Source organism: Aedes aegypti, chromosome 3 (assembly GCF_002204515.2).
Source record: "Aedes aegypti strain LVP_AGWG chromosome 3, AaegL5.0 Primary Assembly, whole genome shotgun sequence".
In the NCBI taxonomy this organism is placed as follows: Eukaryota; Metazoa; Arthropoda; class Insecta; order Diptera; family Culicidae; genus Aedes; species Aedes aegypti.
This window is the reverse complement of record NC_035109.1, coordinates 362,046,941-362,069,870: the sequence shown is the minus strand read 5'-3', so window position 1 is coordinate 362,069,870 and position 22,930 is coordinate 362,046,941. Positions and strand designations below refer to the sequence as shown.

Sequence of the window (22,930 nt, the reverse complement as noted above, 5' to 3'; positions counted from 1 at the left end):
GCTCAAGCTCAAGCTCTAGATGATAACTCAGAATTTCTAGTTATCAGCAAAATTAGCAAAATAATGTTAGACTAGTACTGTCAATACATTTTTTTATTTTATAACAAAAGCAATTAATTCTAAACGATTATTATTATTATTATTAACGATATTTTGAACATTTATGTTATGAAAAGTTATTTGATTGTTCAAAATTGAATAGTTTGAATGCCAAGAAAAGTATTTACCCAGGAGGGTGTCCATCCATCCGGGAAATCCTAGAAAAGCAGGAAACCCCCAGAAATTACAAATTACCGGGAAAAACACGCTTCATTTTTGTACTTGTTTACAATTGTTTAACTTCTTATGTACCAAATTTAGTACGGGGTGGAGTCGGGATACTCGTGCCAACTCTAGGTTAGTGGGCACAAATATTTTTAGGACAGGCTAGGTTGGGATTGGTGGATTACAGGGTTCTCTGCAGCTTACCAACTTCGTGAAAGTTTTTGATTGACAATCCAACACAAAAGGGGCAAAAAATAGAGAAAAAGGCGGAAGAGTTTCCATTGAAGACACCGAAGTCAGTGGATCCATTGGTGCGGGACCCGTCAGTGAAATATCTCCTATAGCAATCGACGTCCTGGTGCTTTTCGTTGAAAATACGGGGTATAGTTATACTTCGAAGTTGATCTGTAATTCCATGAATAGCTTGTTTCATGGACAGATCGTATTCAACAGAAGAACTGTCATTGGTTATCACATGAAAAACTTATGTCAGATGACATGGAGTACTGATAAAATCCCATGAGTTTTGACAAAGTTTGCGCATTTCTTCGAAGTTTTCGATAACGAGTGTGTTTCTCATTCCACACTTCATAAGTATTCTTATCAGTGGTTGAACCCCTGCTAGTACCTACAGGCTCGCATTATGTTTCGAGTATATACCTTAATGCGTTACGCAAACAACGATATTGAATTCGTTTCAACTTAATAAGATGATTATTTGATGCTGAGAAAAAAAACAGAAAGAGCCATACTCGAGAACAGAGGGAATTGTGGTTATATAGCGTTTTGTGAGGTCTTCCGGGTGAGCATCCCACCATGTTCCGGTAATTGTTCGTATAAAATTGATTCTTCGTTGGCATTTTTCTACCCAATACTTAGTATGGATTCGCCAAGTGCATTTTGAATCCATATTTTGAAGTCAAAGACTGGTCAATATGTTTCCCAGAGCTTAAGCTTTAGTTGGGCTGGATTCCGCTTTTTAGAAAATACGATCAGCTGAGTTTTTTGGAATGCACACTCGATCCCTTAATTTAGAGGATAGATTATCAAGCGAATTGTGCAATGATTTCGGCTCGTGGGCCCTTAATAGAGACCACATTATCATCTGGAAGTTGTCTAAGCGTGCATGGTTCTTCCAAACAGTTGCCAATATCTTTAACATAAAAATTATAAAGCAAGGGACTAACACATGAGCCTTGGGGAAGGTCCATATATCTAATTCTGGAAGTTGACAGTTGGCCGAGAATGAAGCTTATGTGCTTTCCCGACGACAATGTGTACAAAAAGTTATTCAATATGCCAGGTTTTCCACTTTCGTGCAGGCTTTCTGACAATATCTCTATGGAAACTGAATCAAAGGCGCCCTTAATATACCTACAGAAAAACTGAATCCAGTTGCTCCTTCTCCGCAAAGGCTTGTTGAATATCTGGTGAAAACAACGCTAGACAATCATTTACTCCTTTATACTTGCGAAAACCAAATTTTTTGATTCGACCCAGTGGACGAGTCGCAACAGGCTCATTTTTTCTAACAATTTTCTTAAACATGATAACATATCGATCGGACGGTGTGAATTGTGACAAGACGCTGGTTTTCCATGCTTTTGAATGGCTATTACTTTGACCTGTCTTCATTAAAATGGAACAATGTAGTGATCCATGAATGATTTAAACAGGTCAAACAACCGTCTCTTTGCGATATCAGGGAGATTTTTAAGAAGATTGAACTTAATCATATCGCTTCCCAGAGAGGAATTATTTGATGAAGGAAGAGCTATTGAAAACTCCAGCATAGTGAATGGTCTATCCATAGAATGTCTTGCAGTTTCCCAAAAAGGCGGAAGAGCTGAAACACTGTGTCTGGACAGACCTTTTTTGCGAAGTGGAATATACATCACTCTAATCAGAAGATGAGCAGTTTCGCATGTTGCGAACCACTCTCCAAAGCGTCGACATTGAAGTTTCTCGAGTGAGGCCATCAATAAAACGCCGCTAATAACTACGCGTCTTTGCTTATTAAAAGATTGATATATATTTTGAATTTGATTGTTCTATCATTAACTACTGGTTTGAGTCCAAGTTTCATAACTCAATATTTCGTATCTCGATTTTAATTTATATAATCATAGTAAGATTTGATTTTCATAGCCACTTCGATTATTCCTTGAACCTCAGTTGCACAGGTCTTTTGTTCTAAAACTCGATGGTCCCTGCAATATCGACTCATAGCAAGTTTTATTGTGATTCTACGGGCATGAATTCTAGCAGAATCCTCATCAGGTTTTCCACAAAAAAATTTTGGAAGGATTCTCTCAGAATGTTAAGCATGATTCTCACGGTAAACGAGCAAGAACGATGGTAAGGATTACCCCTGATCCGTGACATAATTCTCTCGAAATTCTGTGCAGGAATTGCAAACGTCCATTCGGCTAAACGTACATATGCCTAACAGTGTATCATCTTTTCAAATAATTACTGACATAATCCCGAGTAGGATTTTTACAAAATCATAGACAACATTGGGGCTTTCCTTAGCCGAGTGGTTAGAGTCCGCGGCTACAAAGCATAGAGTATAATCGTACCTGCCACACGATATACGAATGTTAAAATGGCAGATTTGGCCAAGAAAACTCTCAGGTAATAACTGTGGTAGTGCTCATAAGAACACTAAGCTGATAAGCATGCTCTGTTCCAATGAGGACGTAATGCCAAGAAGAAGAAGACAAACATTCTCAAAGATTTAATTATGCTGATTGGTCTGTTCCGAGATCATCACGCGCAAGATTCTCGTGATATCTTGAGCAGGATTCACACAGAACTCTGATATAAAAATCAGACTTTATACCATATGAGATAAAGAAGAAATTCCTTTATAAGTCATGTGACCATGAAATCCATCAATTTCATATCTCAACACATTTTCAACTTCTGTTCTTCACCTTCCTTGCGATCTAATCGCCATCTAAACGGTTATTTCCGCACATGTAAATCTTGCACATTGTCGATCGTATCGCCAAAGCCAGAGCGCTCGGTGTCAGCGTATTATCCTTGAGCGATCCATGGCCATCCGACCGACGACGCGATCCACCGAATCTCATTGGCTGAAAGGAAGAGCGTGGAAAAAAGTTGATCACCGGCAGCGGACGCAAATCTAGGTCATCGCTTGGCGCATCTCTTGTTACTTCTAGTCCGGCCGGCGATGACAACAACAACGAAAACGACGTCGGCGCACTACCGTTTTGTCTCAAATTCCGGTCAGGCTCATGTTCCAAACAGTAGATTTCGAATGGAGATTTTATTGAAATATTTCACTGAAAAATGTCATCAAAGTTTCAGAAAATGGATATCAATTGCATCTCAATTTTAAAGGATTTTAAATTATTTTAGACACTGGAAGTACTAATGATTTTTTAGAATGAAGTCTATAAAAGCAGGTCAGATGAATTTTTGCTTAAAGATGATTAGAAAAATATTATTTTTATCACCACACTCAAGAATTTAGAGTTGCATTCAACAAACAACATAATTTTTTCACAAATTAATTCTGGTGCATGTTTATTAGATGCGTTTAAAGTCACTGTAAGCCCTAAGTGGTCGAACTATCAGTCAAAACGGTACTTACAGTAGCAGAACTGTCCACATTCACGTACACACGTACGGACACACTAAGCGTGTCATTGACGATCAATAAAGGCCAAGAAGTTTCTACTCTACCTTCGCACTTCCACCACACCGCACGTCGCCTCCTGCCTCATAATCGTTGCGTCGGTTGACCGTCATGTTGCGGTGGTCGGTACTTGAACGCCTTCGCCTTTAGTGCCGATCACTCGGTAGCTAGATTCCGTCTATCGGTTCGAAGCGTTTAGTTAGTAGATATGCTGCACCGAGTATCTTAGTACAGTTGGATTCCGTTTTTGGGATGCTCCGGTTTTGTTATGCTCCAATTTCGGCCAGAGATTTCCAAACGAATTATTATATTAAAAATATTCCTCCACCCGCATTATAAGCAATCCTTCAATAAATTCGAATACTTCAATAGAATTTTTCTTTGAACACTTCTAGGAATTTCTCCGTTAATTCTTCTAGGGACATCTCCACAAATTCTTCAGATATTTGTCCTGTAAGTGCCTTCACGATATTGCTTATACGATTATAGATAGATTCGTCATTAAAGGCAAACAAACGTAAAAAAAATATATACAATACTTTTTTTTATTGAAACTACCGGTATACACATTCTCAGCATATCACGATTCCGTTTCTGGCAACTGGAAAATTCAAATTTGCTGCCAAAATCGGAATCCCACTGTACGTCGATCCGACTGCAAGTCTCCGTCATTAAAGGTAGACCTTCTGCTGCTAAGTGATGCGGGGGCAGACGACTGCACAAACCAAATCCCGTCCGCGACTGCGTTCGTCATCATCCATTCACAAATTTTGCTTTAAAAACTGCACCAGACAGTATCCAAAAGGCTGATGCACGTTTTTCTTCCTCTCCCCGTCCAATACGATCGCGCGATGTGTGCAAACCTTGAAGGATTTTCCATGGCCTCTCTCGCTTATAGAACGTCTAACTTGCTCAAGGAGAAGCAGTCTCTTCCAGCAGTCTAATTTGAATGTCCTTCGAAAGAATTATTAAACACATTCAACAACTGACAATGAAAACTCGGAGACACGATAGACGGCGAAGCTTAGGGTGGTACTCAAATAACGATGTGTGCTTGATAATCTTAAGTCCTACCGCATAACATTGAAACTAGCGGAAGCATTGTCTCTCGTGGGAGTGGTCAAATCACCGCCATGCAAAGTAGCACAAACTAAGACACCCACCACCTGCTTGTCCTTGCGGCTCAACCCTAGTTAGCAGCATAAGTGAATCGAGCTTGTGAGCGCTCGAGGTGAACACACAAAGGGTGTGCGATATGTATGTGCTACGCTTTGTGCCGGTCAGACAAAAGGACTGTATCGAAAAAAAATTAGAAACATTCAAGATGTCTCGATATCTGTTCATGATGGTCCCCTAAATCAGCTTCCCGAAGCATTTCTGTTGCATAACTCGATATTTCCCTCAGTCGATGGTCCCTTCCGATATCGTCTCATAGACGTATGACTATACTATCATCTTCTTGGCATTACGTCCTCACTGGGACAGAGACTACTTCTCACCTTAGTTAGCTACGAGAACTATATTATATAAAAAAAAATATGACAAATAATGGACAAACACCACTGTGGTATTGTATAAAGAGAGTGTACACTAGCCTGGGACACGGTTATATGAAAAAAATAGATTCTTGCTCCAGTCCATTTTTTGGATTGCATTTAGGTCTCATAACAACTGTGCAAAATTTCAGCTCGATCGGAGAAACTATATTTTAGCGCCAGCCGTTCAAAGTTTGTATGGGATTTACTACGGGAAAACTTACTTTAACAAAGAAAAATCCCCAGAGATCACCCATTGTCCTCTATAAAAATTCTGAACTCAGATCTCGATAGGTATTTCTACAATGAACAACATTGCCGAAGACCACAAAGCAATCCGATGCTTGTGAAAAAAGTTATTAAGCATAGACTATTCAGAAATTTTTCCCGAGTTTGTTATTATTGTTATTCCTTTACGTGTTAATCAACGTCGCCTTGCCAATAGGGTTTCATTTAATAACTTCTTCTACAATTGTTCATATTCTTCATCGTAAAAATAACTATCGAGGTCTGTGTTCAGAATTGTTATAGAGCACAATGGGCGAACTCTGGCGATTTTTCTTTGTAAAAGTAAGTTTTCCCATAGTAAATCCCATGCAAACTTTGAACGTCTGGCGCTAAAATATAGTTTCTCCGATCGATCTGAAATTTTGCACAGTTGTTATGGGACCTAAATGCAATCCAAAAAGTGGACTGGAGCGAGAATCTAAATTTTGTCCCACACTAGTGTACACAGCACCATACCATAATAAAATTTGGTAAGATCGCCCCAACTTTTCTGGAATAGTTATATACGTTGGTAAATATTTTTCGATACAGTCCTCAAAGAAACAGACAGCGAGCCGTCGTCGCACGGTGCGAATCATTTTGCAAAACCTTATTACCACAACAACAGCAGAAGTAGCAGCCCCTCACCTGGCCGGGGTCTGACCCTGCTCCAACAGCAGTCTTCGTCGTTGTCGTTGTTTCGGTGGCTGGCGGAATATAGGTTAGTTTAACTTTTGAGCAAGTACATGGCCTTGACACGCGGGGCGCTCCGGTGTGGCCCTGGCGCTGCGCTGGTGGTAATGTGCTGTCTGATCGCGCGAAATGACTTGCTGACTTTGGGGCTGCATTTATGAGACGGAACGTGATTGGCTGGGCTAGCCATGGTTTCTTATTTAGCTACTTTGTAGCTTGTTCGATGGGATTTGGGAAGTGTTGGTAAGATAAATTCATCGGCTAAGATTTTAAACCTAATTTGTGAAGTCTGCACATTCTATTTCCAATCGCATAAATGTAGATACATATAAAGAATGTAGATAGCAATATTAAAACTCTTCAAATCTGTAACCTAACGCCGTTCTTAAACAGATCTTCGCTGGCAAGCTAAGAGTTTATATTTGTACTCAGATCACTTGGGTTGCGTACATTTATTACATAACCCAATTTTTTACCCCTTCCTCATCCTCCATAATGCTTTTTGTATGGGAATTATTGTATAAGCCGTAACGCTCAAGCATACTCCCTTTCTTCTACTAGAGCGTTACGTGTTCTCTGAACAGCGCTTTGCTGTTGCTTTCAACAACCACAATATATTCTTCCTATTCACATCTCAGATCCCATCAAAACTACGGCGCCTTTGATCTTCATGCTTCCACATCTCATAACATGTAAAGCAAATTCCGCACCTCAGCCTCAGGAGATACGACGTTTGAATGTTTCCGCTAGAATGGTCACAAGGACCCGCCTTGTAGGCCTAACCTTACTTGATGCCTATCAGTGCACAAGCACCAGTTGCAATTGAACTGAATGGACCTCCACGGCTCGAGTAACTAGTAGATTCCATTTTTAAAACCGCACCGCAACCATCGTGTTGAATGCATCATTGCTGCGTTACGTCTGTTGAGTTCGGATGCACAATAATCTTCGCATATCTTCCCAACCCGGGAGGATGCTAAGGTGAGCGGATCGCCACAGCAGCAAAACATGTTACATCGATCCTTGAAAGTCGTACTCGTGGCGCTTCTCCCCTTTGCCGCATTTTTTGTCCTTCTAATCCCCACCAAACCAAACCGAGCGAGATAAAATGTGTGCAAGGTACCTACACAATTCGCACTTTGTCCGGACCAGTCGATCGTCAGCAATCATCAACTATACGATGACTACGGTGCCAGGGCTGGTAGCAGATCGCCGTGTAGACACTGCACAATGGTCCGAATCAAGGGGTGGATCACTTCTGATGCATCTGATAAATTTCATGTATTCAAATGCATTTAAATGCACACTCAGCAAATTTACAGTTCATGGCTTGCTCCAATGTTTATTTGCTATCCTTGTCTTGGCGTTTTGACATAAATAAATTCATTCTTCGAAGCGCTCAAGAAAAACAGCTTCTGCACTTCCTAAACAAAGCACTGCCAATGATACCTCGTGTTCTAACCGGTCTTGATAATCCTTCGTCCCGACTGATAGAGGGTGGTGCAACCCACTTATTCGGAACCAGTTCGAAGGTGCTATTTTTCGATGCTGATCGTAGTAAAGGAACTCCCAAAAACCTTACTGTAGACCGGCAGCTGTGTGGGCGTTTCGACGAAGCTTCAGACGATCTCCAACTAATTTCTTTGCCATATCTGGAGCGTATCTGGATGCGAATTAAATGCACCACGTTCGAAATTGGGTACCTAGCATAGATTTCCAGAAAGAACTACACACATGTGAGCTGTACAACTGTACACAGAAACTGTACAGTTTCTAATGCTTTTCCGCGACGACAGTGGTTTTGTTATTTGGAGATGATATTTGCAAAGTGGCATATCACTATCGAAAACCCTTATCTGTTCAGGAAGAGAACAGATTCGATGAAAATTTTATATTAATGTCTACTGTTGAGATGAAGGAAGATATCTAATTTATCAAAATATCCACAAAATTATGTTACGGTAAGCCCCCTTGTCACACTTCTTGGATGAAATTTTAAAATATTTTGTAGGAATGGTCAGAATGAGCCAATTCCCCCTCACTTGGAGCGTGATATTATTTATGCATGGCTCTTTCTTCGGATTTTGATTGTAGAGCTCGATACAGAGTTTTATGTATCAAACCAAATAATTTCACCTTGCCGTTAGCAAAGTGTGGCTTATTTAGACTGCCGAATGCATATCAAAGGCCCCAGGCTCCCCGAGAAGAAGTTTTCTAGACTATTTATTTCTCAGGGTGACCAGCGCACCGGGAAATCGGGAAAACCGGGAAAAAGCCGGGAATTTCGAATCACCGGGAGAAAACCGGGAAATATACGGGAATTTCTATTAGCACCGGGAAAATTTTGCATACCAAATAATGTTTTAATCAGCACGATCTATATTTTAGTGGATCTTTACAAAAGCTTCTGAATTCGAACCTTCGACTAACTTAGACAATAAAAACAAGAACATATTCTTTATACAAGTGTTACCACTTGCTCTAATCCAGTAAATAATTGGCCAGTAAATTACAAAACCTTTAATAAAATAACATCTTGCGAAAAGTTTTCCATATAGTTTCATCATGCATTTTATGTTAAAAACTCAGTGGCGTCTCGTCCTAAGGTGCACTTGGTGCACTGCACAGTCAAAGATTTCAAACTAACAAATTAAATATATATTATAATTCTCAATACTTCCAACAATCATAATGTGTAGTTGTTTGAAAATGTTGTTTGATTTCTTCACCTTCAATTGGTGCATCGCCCTCAGTGAACAAACCGTTTGATTCTCTTTTCCATGGTCTTGCTCAACCAGCAAGCGAAAACAGCAAAGCAAACAAGACAAACTGCCATGCGTCTCCATCGTATTGCAGAGAATGTTCATTTCAGCCGTGCACTCTTTCTTGTGCACGAAAATAGCGTGTATGGACACAGCAGGAATGTGCATTTGTATTGGCATTTCTAGAGCAACAGTGGCGTTGTATAAGTAAAATCTGGTTCACTCCAATTTGTGCACCCGAGAGAGAAATTGCCCATGACGCTCGCATTGGTTTGCGAGAATTGAGAAAGCGCGCGCAACTGGCGTCACGACGTCAGCTGTTGGAAGAGAAAGCGTCAACGCCATACATGCTTTGTGTGTATGTATGTTGCATGGAGCTTCCAGGTGTCGCGCGATACTAGGCGCAATATTGATTGGAACCAAAGCTAGATGTTATAAACATATTGGCCAAATTGATTATGTTTTATCTTATTATATAAACCAAATTTATGTGGCTTTGAATTGATTTATAAACTATGAGTGAATATAGCTTTTCTTGCTCAACAGACTGACAACTGATAAATTGCGGTGGACATAAAGTGGGTTTCAGCGTTCAACAGTCAGTCATCATTTCACTCAAAAGCTTTGATGTATCAACAAAAGTATAAAAGGAGATGTACCAGCGCTGGACATCGTCAAAAAGCTAAGATATCGTGAGCTTCATATAAAAAAATGTGCTAATCGTTTATTTTCAAGTTAAACGTCTTTCTTCTTGTTTTAAATTCTGCATTGATAATATGATATTAAACTTATTATCTCAGTTCACAAAATACGAAAAATGCTTGAAATTTACGCATATAACAGTCATTTTTACTGTAAATATACATTATTATGTCAAATATGATCAAACTACGGGACCGCGATTAATACGCAAATTTTTTCTTTCATCGCCTTGGTATCAGCGAAATTTTGAGAATTTTCCTTGTCCCTAAACATTGTATAAGGAATCATCCAAAATTCTTAAAACTTACAACTAGTGATTAAAACAAAGAAAACAAACAAAAAATACGTCCAATGAGCAACAAATAAAATAGCTTCCAGACACTTCAAGATTGCATACAGTATTGGAAATTACATTTTAAGGTGTTCATAATATGAAATTACATTTTAAGCTGAAATACATTTTAAAAAATCAATTGAAAAATTCTATTCATAATTCAAAATAAACGGTTTGTGCGAGTCAGTGCACAGGTAATCAAATTCCTCACGGGACGCCTCTGTAAAAACTACAATGTTTGGATGTTACAAATTTCTCTAAGCAAGTTTGCAGTTCACTAAGATCAAATTAAATGCGTTTACAACTTATGATATTCATTGCCATTCGCTTCTTGTTTGGGCTTGGTAAAAATAGTATAAAATACTAATTCATCTCAGAATTATGACTGTTATTTTTTATAAGAAATAATTGCCCTGAGAAAATGTTCTAGATTTGTGGGGATAAAACATAACAAAAAAATCTATGCTGATGACCATGGAACGAAATGTTGAACAATTAATAAATTCGTTTTTTATATTTACCAAATCTGTGATTGTTTAAAATTTAAACTATGATACATTCAAAGATTGACTCGATCCCATCATATAAACAAGGGTCAAACTTTTTTAACACTTAACTTTTTAATAACAAATTCCACGATTACTTAGCGATTGATTACGATTGTCGTAAAATATCGTTTCATAAATCATACTGGAACTTAGCAGAATAATAGAAATGCTTTGGTTTATGACCAAAAAACTCGTACCTACTTAAAAGTCGTATGAAATGGTAAAAATATCGCAATAATGTTTCTATGCATATTATTAAACCGGGAATATTTTTGAAATACCGGGAAAAAACCGGGAGAAAACCGGGAATTTGAAATTGACTTTTCACTGGCCACCCTGATTTCTACCAAGCCATCATTCTCCTCTTCTCTCCGTTAAACTCATTGTTCCTGTAACAAACATACCATCCATGAAATCATATATGAAGTGGTTGGAATACTGATATGCTCAATCAATTCAGTTGGTGCTGCTCAAAGCCTCGGAGGACCGCTCAGTGGCATCGATTAGACCTCGAATAATTAAATAAAAATTTTATCGTAAATGATCATCTTGATATGCTGAAAGGAATAAGGTTGATTAGTACAAAAATATTGGAAATGATTTGTTGAAAACATAAGAATTATGAGAATTGGTTTATCTGAAACAAAGCATTTGTAACATGCACAACAAACAATGCCTCGTTGCTATAGCACTATACGACTCCATAGTACACCAGGGCTAAGTTGATCTCAATGTTGAAAAAATGCATTTGATGCAAATGAATGTACATTTGATGTGCATTGAACAAGTGATCCACCCCTTGGTCCGAATCGACAATAGAGCTGAAACAAGTGTTTCCTCTGTTCTCGTAGATTGGACATATGATGTCTTCAGAGAAATTATTCGTAATTGAGTTCTGCATCTTCTTAGAAAAAAAGTTTGACGGAGTCGGTGGTTCAATGGCTTCCTCGTACTTTCTTCTTCTTCTTCTTTCTGGCGTTACGTCCCCACTGGGATAGAGCCTGCTTCTCAGCTTAGTGTTCTTATGAGCACTTCCACAGTTATTCACTGAGAGCTTACTATGCCAATGACCATTTTTTGCATGCATGCATTTTTTACTCGTACTTTGTAGTTGTCTATTTCACTTGCTTCTATTTTCCAATCTTAATATATCACAGTTGATCTATCACAGTTCATAGCATTTGCTAGAATCCGAGACGGACAAAAAAAAACTATTTCACTACGCTTCTATTCTTCCATAATTATAGCACGTCTTTCCTTGCGCCTGATACATAGGCAGTCTGCTAACCAAACAGCAAGCCTCTCTGCAATATAAATTATAGCATCATCAATTGCTCCCTCTTCCCTTCATTGATCTGCATTCTGACGTGGCTGGCGCCATTATCGCCTAAAATAGAAGATCACCAGCACTTATACACTAAGGGTGTTTGTTAGTCCCAAGCAGCCATCTGGTTGATTCTTTGTGTAAGTGCAGCTGATCTGGCATTGCTGGAGTAGCAACCACGGGCGACTAAGATTGACCTTAACCTTGATCAAGCTCAAGCTCTTAGAAAAAAAGTTCAATAAAGTGACCCTTGCATATGTTTAAATTTTGAGAATTTTTAGAAAATGTTATATTGAACAACTTTGTCGAAGACTCTTTGATCTAACTCTTCATTTGAGCTAAGTAAATTGATTCTGAAAGTTTATACATTTTGTTTTTAGTTTTACATGAATGTGGTCTTCAGAAGAGTTGTAGAGGAAGTAATGATACACATGTGCACTATCACCGGAAGCATCTTCATGCGGGACAGCAACTTCTGATCACCGCAATGAGAGAGTGATTTTGGATTACGAGTGTCCGGAATCTAATCCGCTCTGTGCTGCACGAATTCGTTTTGTGTTTTGAAGTGCGTCCTAAAGTCTATGGGCAGATAATGGCAGATCTACTGCAGCCAGTACGGACCGTGGAACCAGGATTTCTCTTACTGCAGCTGTACTGGGGTCATGCCACTGATATAATGTCTGCTGGGTTTTCGATTCCAGGGATGTGTCGAATCTCAGAAACTCAGTTGGAGACAAACTACTTCCACTTAGAAGGTGACGATGATAGCCAGCACTTCACAATCATAGAGTCGGTGCAGAAAAACGATCGAGCATCTAGGTTCAAAATGTTTCTGACCTTCTCTTACAGATGTGTGAGTAACAAAATCGATGATAGTTCTAGTCGTGGAATATTTTCGGTCTTCTTCGCTTCTTTCGGGTTGTGTAGAGGAGCTACTCGGGATTTAGCGAATAGTTTCACTCCGGGATACTGAATTTGAATTGGTGCGAACCGGTCTCCCACATCAGGCCATCTCTCAAATCTTCTGGTACAATTTGAGCAATTCTCGCTGAAACCAGGCCGCCATCGGCACCCATCGTTAGAATTCCAATTTTATGTCACTGATCGCTAGTTTTCGATAAAACTTAAGGGTGGTCCTTTCTGTTTTCTCAAATTGGTGGACCCCTCGTACGCCAGCTAGCTGAACAGTTTGCGAAAAAGCCCATTTTTTGATAAATCTTGGGTATTTCTTCACGGGATATGTCTCATATTTCGCTTGGAACACATAGCAAACTTAGTGGCATCGTATAGAGAAAGGATATAGCTTTCATTTAAACTTGAACAAAATTTAGCGGCCATTTTGAATTTGGCCGCCATCTTGAATTTTGTTAGAAAAATCGATTTTTCACCATTAGCGCACCGCTAGTTTTGAATACTGAGATCACCATCAGAAAGCTGAGGAAAAATTGCGTAAGATAGGCTACAGAAACTAGGTGAGCAATGGTATTTACCCTATCAAATGAACGATTTTCTAAATCATGTTATACGATTTTGACGTATATGGCGAGTGCAATCAATACAAACATCATTTTTTGTACAACAAAGAAACAAGTTTTCAACCTTCGGTGTTTTATTCGAGTCGAGTAAAGAATAAGAATATTATTTTTAGTGAAAAAATCTGGCGGCCATCTTGGATTTTGACGCCATCTTGATTTTAGGTAGTAGAATTAATTTTTCACCTTGATAGCACTCAGCTTGTCGAATTTAGAGGCTACCAATAAAAAAATGTTACGTATACTCTTCTTCTTATTATTCTTCATTTTACTGACGTTACGTCCCTACTGGAACCGAGCCTGATACTCAGCTTTATTAGTTATAAATCCAGGTTATTAAACAGGAATTCTCTTTTTTAATGCGATTTGTGACAACAGAGTAATTCTTCGACATATCTTTGAATTCAGCAATAATGAATAAATAAATTCAATAAATGAAAACCGTCAAATAACATTGATTGTATTAAACAAACATTTTTTACCATATGCATTGTTGTTCATTGTATGAAGTTTATAGATTACGTGTCGGGACATTAGTAAGCCTTGTGGTAATATCTGTAGTTCTAACGTAAAACATTGACAAAGGTGCATTAATTTTTAATGAAAGTCTTAAATTTTGAAGCATAAAACATCCTTGATTTTCGAAGTCATAAAGTATCGTTTTTAGTACCGCCCAACATACATGTGAAAAATAGCGAAATTGAATGATGAGAAGCAGGTTTTGTTCTAATGTGGACGTAATGACGAAAGGCAGGTGTATAATTTCGAGGTTAGAAAAACTGGCGGCCATCTTGGCTTTCGACGCCATCTTGGTTTTTAGCAGTTGCATGATTTTTTACCATCTCAGTGCTCATCATGTTGAATTATAAGGCCTCCGTTAAAAAAAAAACAATCAGATTCTATCTTTCTTATCTTATCTCAGCTGTTCAACTGATTGTTCATTTGTATCAATGGTTTTAGACCAAATAAATGAAAGAAATATTTTACAATTCAAAGATATGCAGAAGAATCATTCAGGTAGCAAATAAGCGTTAAAAAAATCCTATTGGATAATTTGTTTTTAAAACTAGTTAAGCTGAAGGGCTGGCTCTGTTCCAGTAGGGACGTAATGTGAGGAAAAAGAAGAACAAGAAGAAGAATAAGTGTAACAGTAGCATTGAAATTCAACATGTTGAGTGCTAACAAGGTGAAAACTCATTCTACTACTTAAAACCAAGATGGCGCCAGATTTTTTCACTCAAATTAATACTCATATTCTTCATCTGTCTCAAATAATACACCAACGATTGAAAACTTGTTTCTTTGTTGTACAAAAAAATATGTTTATTGATTGCACTCGCCATATACGTCAAAATAGTAGAACATGATTTAGAAAATCGTTCATATCATAGGGTAAATACCTTTGCTCACCTAGTTTTTGTAGCCTATCTTACGCAATTTTTCCTCAGCTTTCTGATGATGATCTTTGAATTCAAAACTAGCGGTGCGCTAATGGTGAAAAATCGATTTTTCTAACAAAATTCAAGAAGGCGGCCAAATTCAAAATGGCCGCCAAAATTTTTTCAAGTTTAAATGAAAGCTATATCCTTTCTCTATACGATGCCACTAAGTTTGCTATGTGTTCCAAGCGAAATATGAGACATATCCCGTGAAGAAATACCCAAGATTTATCAAAAAATGGGCTTTTTCGCAAACTGTTCAGCTAGCTGGCGTACGAGGGGTCCACCAATTTGAGAAAACAGAAAGGACCACCCTCAAGTTTTATCGAAAACTAGCGATCAGTGACATAAAATTTGAATTCTAACGATGGGTGCCGATGGCGGCCTGGTTTCAGCGAGAATTGCTCATTTCTAGAAATTCACTTGAATTTGAATTCCGCATCCGTAGCGTGAATCCGGCGCATCGTAGCAGCGATAAATTCGTTGGATTAGAATCTGTTCTTCCACGAAACGGTCTGCACCGGAGAGCATATCATCCACGTAAAAGCTTTTCCTGACCACTTTGGCAGCTACGGGGTATGTTGCTTCCCCTTCTTCTGACATACATTGCAAACATTTTGTAGCCAGATATGGTGCAGACGCTGTACCATACCGTTTATAGCAGTTACATACGGATCGGTTCGCTGGTCTGGTTTCTCCACATGATCTTCCGGAAACGTCGATCACCTTCGTGATGCAGGACGATGCAGACAAAAACGAAGCGAGGTATCCTGGATGTCGTCTTGGACTACCGGTTCAATCATTAAAACTTCGTTGACTAAAACTCCACTTGATGTACGGCAGGGCGCAAGAAAAACCCCTCGCAGCTTAGTAGTTATGCTGTCAGGTTTAAGAACCGCGTGGTGTGGCCTTGTCTTCCGGTGATTGAACAGTAATCTCCTCGATATGTCCCAGATCTTCGTATTCTCGAATGAACTTCTCGCACTCCTTCTTCAGCTGAGGGTTCGATGCAAACCGACGTTCCATTCCCATGAAACGTCGAATAGCGACTAATCTTGACTCACCAAGCTGGCTGATAAGAGAGAGACAACGAATCGTCCGTCTTCATCCCGAACCGAAGTCGTGTCGCCGATTTCTTCATAAGCTAACTCCTTCGTTGAATGGGTGCTGATGGCACTGCAGCGCTCTAGCTCCCATAATTTCGTTAGCTGATCCTGTATTTCAGCTGTAGAGCACACGTGTGCTGCGGAAACTGGACTCTGGACTAAGTTGTTCTTTGAAGAGTTGGCCATCTATCGTCGCAAAGCAGGTCCTTGTAGTTCTCGGATCCGATGATTAGGTCGATTGGGCCGAGGCTCATAGAAGCAGGATCATTCCCGCAGGCAAATTCCATCTTGAAGAATCGACAGCCGCAGTTGGTAGCGAAACAGTCATCTTCGGCAATGCATGAAACTGCATCTCCTCTGCGTACCGTAAGGACGCCATTCACCGCTCTTTTAACAGCATTTCAACATGTTAAATTCTGTCAAAAATCAGTCGTTTGATATTTTTCATAACTTTTTGCGCTAGACGCAAGATAAATCATTTGTTTTTATAGGAAAAAAGTTGAAATGTGAAAAATGTATGATGGTTCCGAATGGCATGTATGCCAATGATACAGGTTTAGGGCGCCATTCACCGCTCATCCTAAGTATGAGGCCCTGAACACAGCACTTCTTCTTCTTCTTTCTTCTTTCTGGCATTACGTCCCCACTGGGACAAAGCCTGCTTCTCAGCTTAGTGTTCTTATGAGCACTTCCACAGTTATTAACTGAGAGCTTACTATGCCAATGACCATTTATGCATGCGTATATCGTGTGGCAGGTACGAAGATACTTTATGCCCTGGGAAGTCGAGAAAATTTCCAACCCGAAAAGATCCTCGACTGGTGGGATTCGAACCCACGACCCTCAGCTTGGTCTTGCTGAATAGCTGCGCGTTTACCGCTACGGCTATCTGGGCCCCACAGCACTAGTTGGAATCAATTTACTTTCATTAGCTGGTTGTTATCTTTGTACGACAACATATTTAACATTAGCAGCTAAGAAGCATTTTTTGATCTGCCATAGTAAAATCATTGTTGAACTCATATTTATTGCCTTAAACAGCCTAAAATTATTTTTTAGAAAAAAAAATTATAAATAAAATCATATAAATTTCATTCTGATACAACCCTTCTTGGTATACCAATACATGCTAATAACTTTTATGGCGAAAATTTGTTCAGATTTTTCAAAATAACTCAATGAGCGGTGAATGGAGCATGAGCGGTGAATGGCGTCCTTACGGTACTCCGAAACACTACTGGATCATGAACGAACCAATGCTGTCACTGGCTTCGTCGACACCGACTGCGAGGGTCCGATTCCTTGGACCGAAAAATTCGAAGGACTTTCTTGGAAAGTCTTCGTGTGTGCCTGTGTTGCTAGTAGGCAGAGGTAGCTGTATTGGTGTTCTGTGTTTGTTGGTTTGGTCGCGCTAAACTGGATTGTGGCTGTTATGGCTGTTGGGGTTGCGCCGGCGGTCTTAACAGCGAGTGTGGAACGAAGGATCACATTTCACCACCATGTAGCATGGAAAGGTGTTTTTGGTGACAATGTCGGCATTCTCCTCTCGCATGTCCTAGCAATTTTGCTTCGTTCCGTTCAGCAACTTTCATCCTCTAGAACTTAGCACACTGAAAAGCAGAATGCCAGGATACGTTGCAGAAAATGCATCTCCAGGAAGACCTGACGATAGTTTGGCGAATGGTCGGCTTAGGCGGTCGTTGGTGCCTACAGGGCCTATTGAACTTTGCTCCTTTCTGTAACTATGAATTAAATGACTGCATTAAGTTGCTTACAACTTTTGTTACAACTTTTGTCGTTTTATTAAACATTGTGCGTGACGTAAAACGTAATTTTTTGAGCATCCGGGAAAATTCGATAATTGGAAAACTTATGTTGAATGGACACCCTGCTGTTCTAAACAGAAATCTTGGGCGCTGATCCTAATAAAACTCATAAAAGAATAATTGGATAAACTCCAGTTTTTTGTTTGAAAAATTTGCGAAAGAATCTTTGGATGTACACCCGATTCTGTTTTTGCACGGGGAATGCGTACCGTGCAAAAAAAGTTTTCAGTTCAAAATTTCAAAAACCGTGCAAAAAAGTAACACCATTTCTCGACGTTTCATGCAAAAATTAGGTTTTGGCGAAAAAAAAAATGTATGGAAACTTATTTTGCACGACCGTGTAAAAAAAATCCGTGCAAAAACAGAATCGGGTGTATTCCTGTAGAAGTGTAAAATTTCATGGTGAAGTATCTGGAGTAATTTCTAGGGTAATCCCTGAAAACCTCCAGGTTCAAATCTTGAAGGTACATCGTACTGATTTCATGGAGGATTTCCTTATGCTGGCAAAGAATCAATAATGATGAATGCTCTATGGGCAAATTTATGTTTCCTGATGAAATTCCTGGGAAAAATCTTTAAAAAAATACATACAGTTATCCCTCTAATACCCAATTTTTTTTTATTTTCGATCTAAATATCATTTTTAGTTATCTAAAATCATTCTAAACACGTTCTAAGTAATGATTTATTTTTATTAGCAAATCTATGAATTTTGGTATTAGATGTTTATATATTTTTTTTTTTTTTTGAACATCCCTATCCTTTTTCATTTTGTTTGAAGCCTCTTCTAGTTATTGATTTTTGACAACAATAAAAATTTAAGTTTTTACGATACTTCTAAAAAAAAAATAAATTTTAAAAATATTTTTCTGGAAATATTTTTATTTTCCGTGTACATAATTAACGGAAAACTCATTTGAAATTATTTTAATACTACCAAGCTCTTCTTCTGTGATAGTCTGTAAAAAAATATAAAAGCTACGATTTTTTGTATTACACGCTACATGTATGCCTGGGGTTCATGCATTTGTAGGTTATAAAGGAATACCATTTTTCAAACAATTTTCAAAAATACAAAAAAAGTTCAAAAGTCATAAAAAACTTTTCTTATATGCGTGTTATGAATCAAAGTTTAAGGTGATTATAAAACGAAGCCAAACTTTGAATTTTCAAGTGCACAAGATGAGAGAATCTGACAACAGTTCGCGTTAAAAACCAATCAAATTGCTTGGTTGCTGGTGGTGACCAATGGGATAGATTTTCAACGAGAAACGCTGTTTGGTTCTCAAGTCTTGTGCTCTTGAAAATTTGAGGTGTGGCTTCGTTATATAATCACCTTAAGCCAAAAATAAAATCATTTTGATTTCCGAGCTACGAAAAAATACACAAAATTCCAAAGTGTACCCCGTCTAAAGGCGGGGTTGGGTATTAGAGGGTTATATAAAGAAAATTGTTGGGCCGGACTTTCTAAAAAAAATCTTTATCCTGCCTTTATCATTCAGTCGCTACCAGCCCTGCGGTGCGCGGGGTGGTGACCTTTTAGGCTGCGGAGCCATGTGGCACCCTGCCTTGTACAGCAGCTATGCCCGTTTCCCCAAGCACAGCATCCATCCATCCATCCGCAACACAAACCATGAGATATGCCTATATGCAAGTCGCGCCTCTGCATGCTAACCTTGATCGTTGCGCGACCATGTTAGCCTTCTGACACAGTTTTCTAAAAAGATCATAGAGAGAAGGCGACCGCCGTACAGGCAGCTGCATTCAAGCGTTCCGATGATGGTGAGAACGTTCTTGGTCTGCATCGTTCTAGCATTAGACTAACTGGGCAGATCATAACTTCAAGATCTGCACCTAATTCTCGTTATAGTAATTGCACATTGAAGGTGGTGATCTGTGGGTATCCGATGATGGTGCGCTAAGGGGTATGGCCGTGATGGATTTAATTTGATTATCAACCTCTGGAAAAGTTTATGGGAGTTTGTTGTTAGATGGCATTTACTACTCCACTCAGCGTGTATTAAAATAACTACCAGATCGGTAGGTGGCCTTGTTGGGATCATTTTTGCCTTTCGTTGCTCCTAATGCACATGGGGTTAAAACTTGAAACAGCAATAACCAGATCTGAATACTCTCGAATTGGTTCGACTCAATGCCGCGCACTTGACGAGACCGGATCCGAAGAGAGAAAGAGATGGTCCATGGCTTGCAAATATGCTTATTAAATAATTATCTGCTGAAACAATACGTTGGCCGGCGCTTCATATGTGCATATGCTGGCGCTTTCGAGGATACTGAGTTTTGCGAGATGAAGATCATGGACAGGGGAAGTTGTTGGTTCGATACACGGCCACCATCCATCGTGTGTGTCTGTTCAACAGACTCTGTTGTTTCCTTCTTCATTAGGCGCGTTGGAATTCGGAAGGCTATGCATCGACAGAAAATTTGGATTGGATCTCGCTTCTTTGGTCACGGTCACGCACTAATCTATAACCTTCGATCGATTCCCCTTCTACACAAATGTATGAGCTTAGAGAGTTAATCACCTCTTTTTTTTCTGTTCTCCGTTTCCTTTCAGATTAAACAAGCGCAGTATGCACGTTATGGAAGAGGGCAGCGATGCGCTCGTCTGCTCCGATGCCGCCAAGATAGTCAGTCTCAAGTCGACCATCAGCAGCGTGGGGGTGAAAACGGCTCCTGAAGAAGCTGCAACCATTAAGGATCACAAATCCAAGGAAGAACAAACGGTTACTCCTAACGAAGTACAGCGGAAAGAAAGAGAGGAAGCAGTGGTGACATCCGGTGATGCCGCGAAAGTTGTGAGTGAGCATAAGAAGGACGATGAAAACAAGGAAAACATGACAGTGAAAGATAACGCAAAGGAAGAACACCGTCGGGTGGAAGCAGATGAGAAAGTGAAAACCAGAGACGAAGAAAGCATTGATAAGAAAGACCGGGAAGAGGAAGATGGCATAGCAGAGGATATCATGGACAGTATTGATGATATTGTCGCAGATGCAAAGAAGCAAAATGGCTCCAGGAGTGATTTCAACGACGAGCTTACATTCCAAATGGACGTCGATGGAAGCGAAAAGGACGACGACGACAATTACGAGCATGATGAGGATGAAGATGAGGATGATGAGGAAGAAGGTGCTGTCGACTTGTCATCATCATATGACACCAACAAGAGTGATCAACAGACAGATGACTCGGATGCTGTGGAAACTATCGACAGTTCTCCGGAAAAGGACATGAGCAAATTCGAGAAACCTGCACGGAAGCCAGAACCACTTCAATTGGACAATAAAAATTCGTCCGACAGTCGGACTAGCAGCACCGAAAACCAGATCGTCGTCAAAAAAGAAGTCGAGGATGATTCCGAGGATAATCAAGAACCAACTACAGCAAGCGCGAAAAAGTCTAGTCCTAGCCGAACAGAAAAGCAATCAGAGAAATCACGAGAAGCGGAAACTGTTTCTCGTAAACGCCGTCGTTCTGTAGAACAAGATGAAACAGAAGATGGCGATGAACCCCTAGTTCCTTCTAAAAAGCTTAAGCGAGAGTTGGAAACCAATTATCCAACGCATGATCGACTGCTGAAAGAGTACATCGAAACCACTTCCAATCATTCGGTGGATGACATCCAGAAGCACACCGATGCCCTAACGGTCGAAATTCAGACCTTAAACGAAATGATTCGTGCCAAAGAAATCGAATGGAACAACATGATCCATTTGAAAAAAGTAAAAGAAGAGATCCTACTCCGGCTTACGCGGAAAAAACATGTCATGGATGTTATGCATACCAAGCTGGGAGAAGTCTCTGAGTATTCCCACTTCGATTCGTCAAACCTTACCAACGTGCGATCCGCCTCTGTGGGGCCACGTCCCCCAACACCTCCGCCAGAGGTTGATATTCGTCCCGCTTCCGTGACACCGATGCACAGCAGCACTCTCAACAATAGCAAAAATGCTAACGTTTCAATCAATTCGATCTCCGGCAGTCGGCAAATTCCCGGCAGCAAAGATAACAGTCTGTTTGCTCAGTTCAACCACAGCAACAGCTCCGTAACAATGGTGCCATTGTCAACGTCCTCCTCGTTGATCACATCCACGAATACAATTCTGCAATCTCGGGCTAACATGAAGTCCTCCGAAGTAGCCAAGGAAAAGCCCAATGCTGCCCAAATCCAGCGGCAGATTCTTCCCAAACCAGTGCTTTCCAACCACCAGCAGATTCTGAACAACTTGGCCATGTCTGCTGGGCTTACAGCCGCTGGCACTACTAGTTCCGGTGCTACGTCGATCTCAAACTCTTCCACCACGGCTACTGTTGCCAGTGCCGCTAATCTTCTTGCCGGATTGTCCAATAACATCCTTGCGGGGTTGTCCGCTCAAACTGCCGCTCTTCTCAATGGCCACCATCACCCATCCGCATCCAACCATCTCAGCCAAGCACAAGCCAATCAGCTGCAAGTGGGTCGACAAGGCGTCATCAAAGACGTTAAAAGTATTATCGCTGACTATCGGCAGAAGCATCCGGAGCAGGTGCCTCGTCGAGGGCGCCGCCTGAAGAATATTCCTACATCTGGTTACGAAGGCATCACTATCACCAATAAAAGCGGATCATCGCGAATGCCAGAACTTGGATTCCTACTGGGAGAGGTAAGTTTCATGTGAATCCCCAACCGCTTTGAATGCTTCATATATTTGGTGCTTTGGCCCATTTTGGCAAATACATTGCCTCGTTCATCTTGGACGACTATCATCACTATTCAATTGGTACGACATTACAATAGACAGAAATCGAGAAACTGACCCCACATTCCACGCGCATGTCATGTCGACGTTCCGCTTTTATGCAAAATTATATCCAAAAGTGCCCAGAATCGTCTAATAAAATTCTCATACTTACCCAACTCATCCCTG

At 40.0% G+C, this 22,930-nt stretch overlaps 1 protein-coding gene across 5 annotated transcripts in view; it reads left to right on the top strand.

The window, feature by feature from the left end:
- LOC5566900 (probable serine/threonine-protein kinase kinX) overlaps window positions 1–22,930 on the top strand; it is a 177,483-nt gene that overhangs the window by 147,393 nt on the left and 7,160 nt on the right. For all 5 annotated transcript variants that reach the window (XM_021852977.1, XM_021852976.1, XM_021852973.1 and 2 more), the window contains exon 4: window positions 20,578–22,666. In XM_021852977.1, coding sequence (XP_021708669.1) covers window positions 20,578–22,666 — 2,089 coding nt within the window. The remainder of the gene's footprint in view (window positions 1–20,577; window positions 22,667–22,930) is intronic.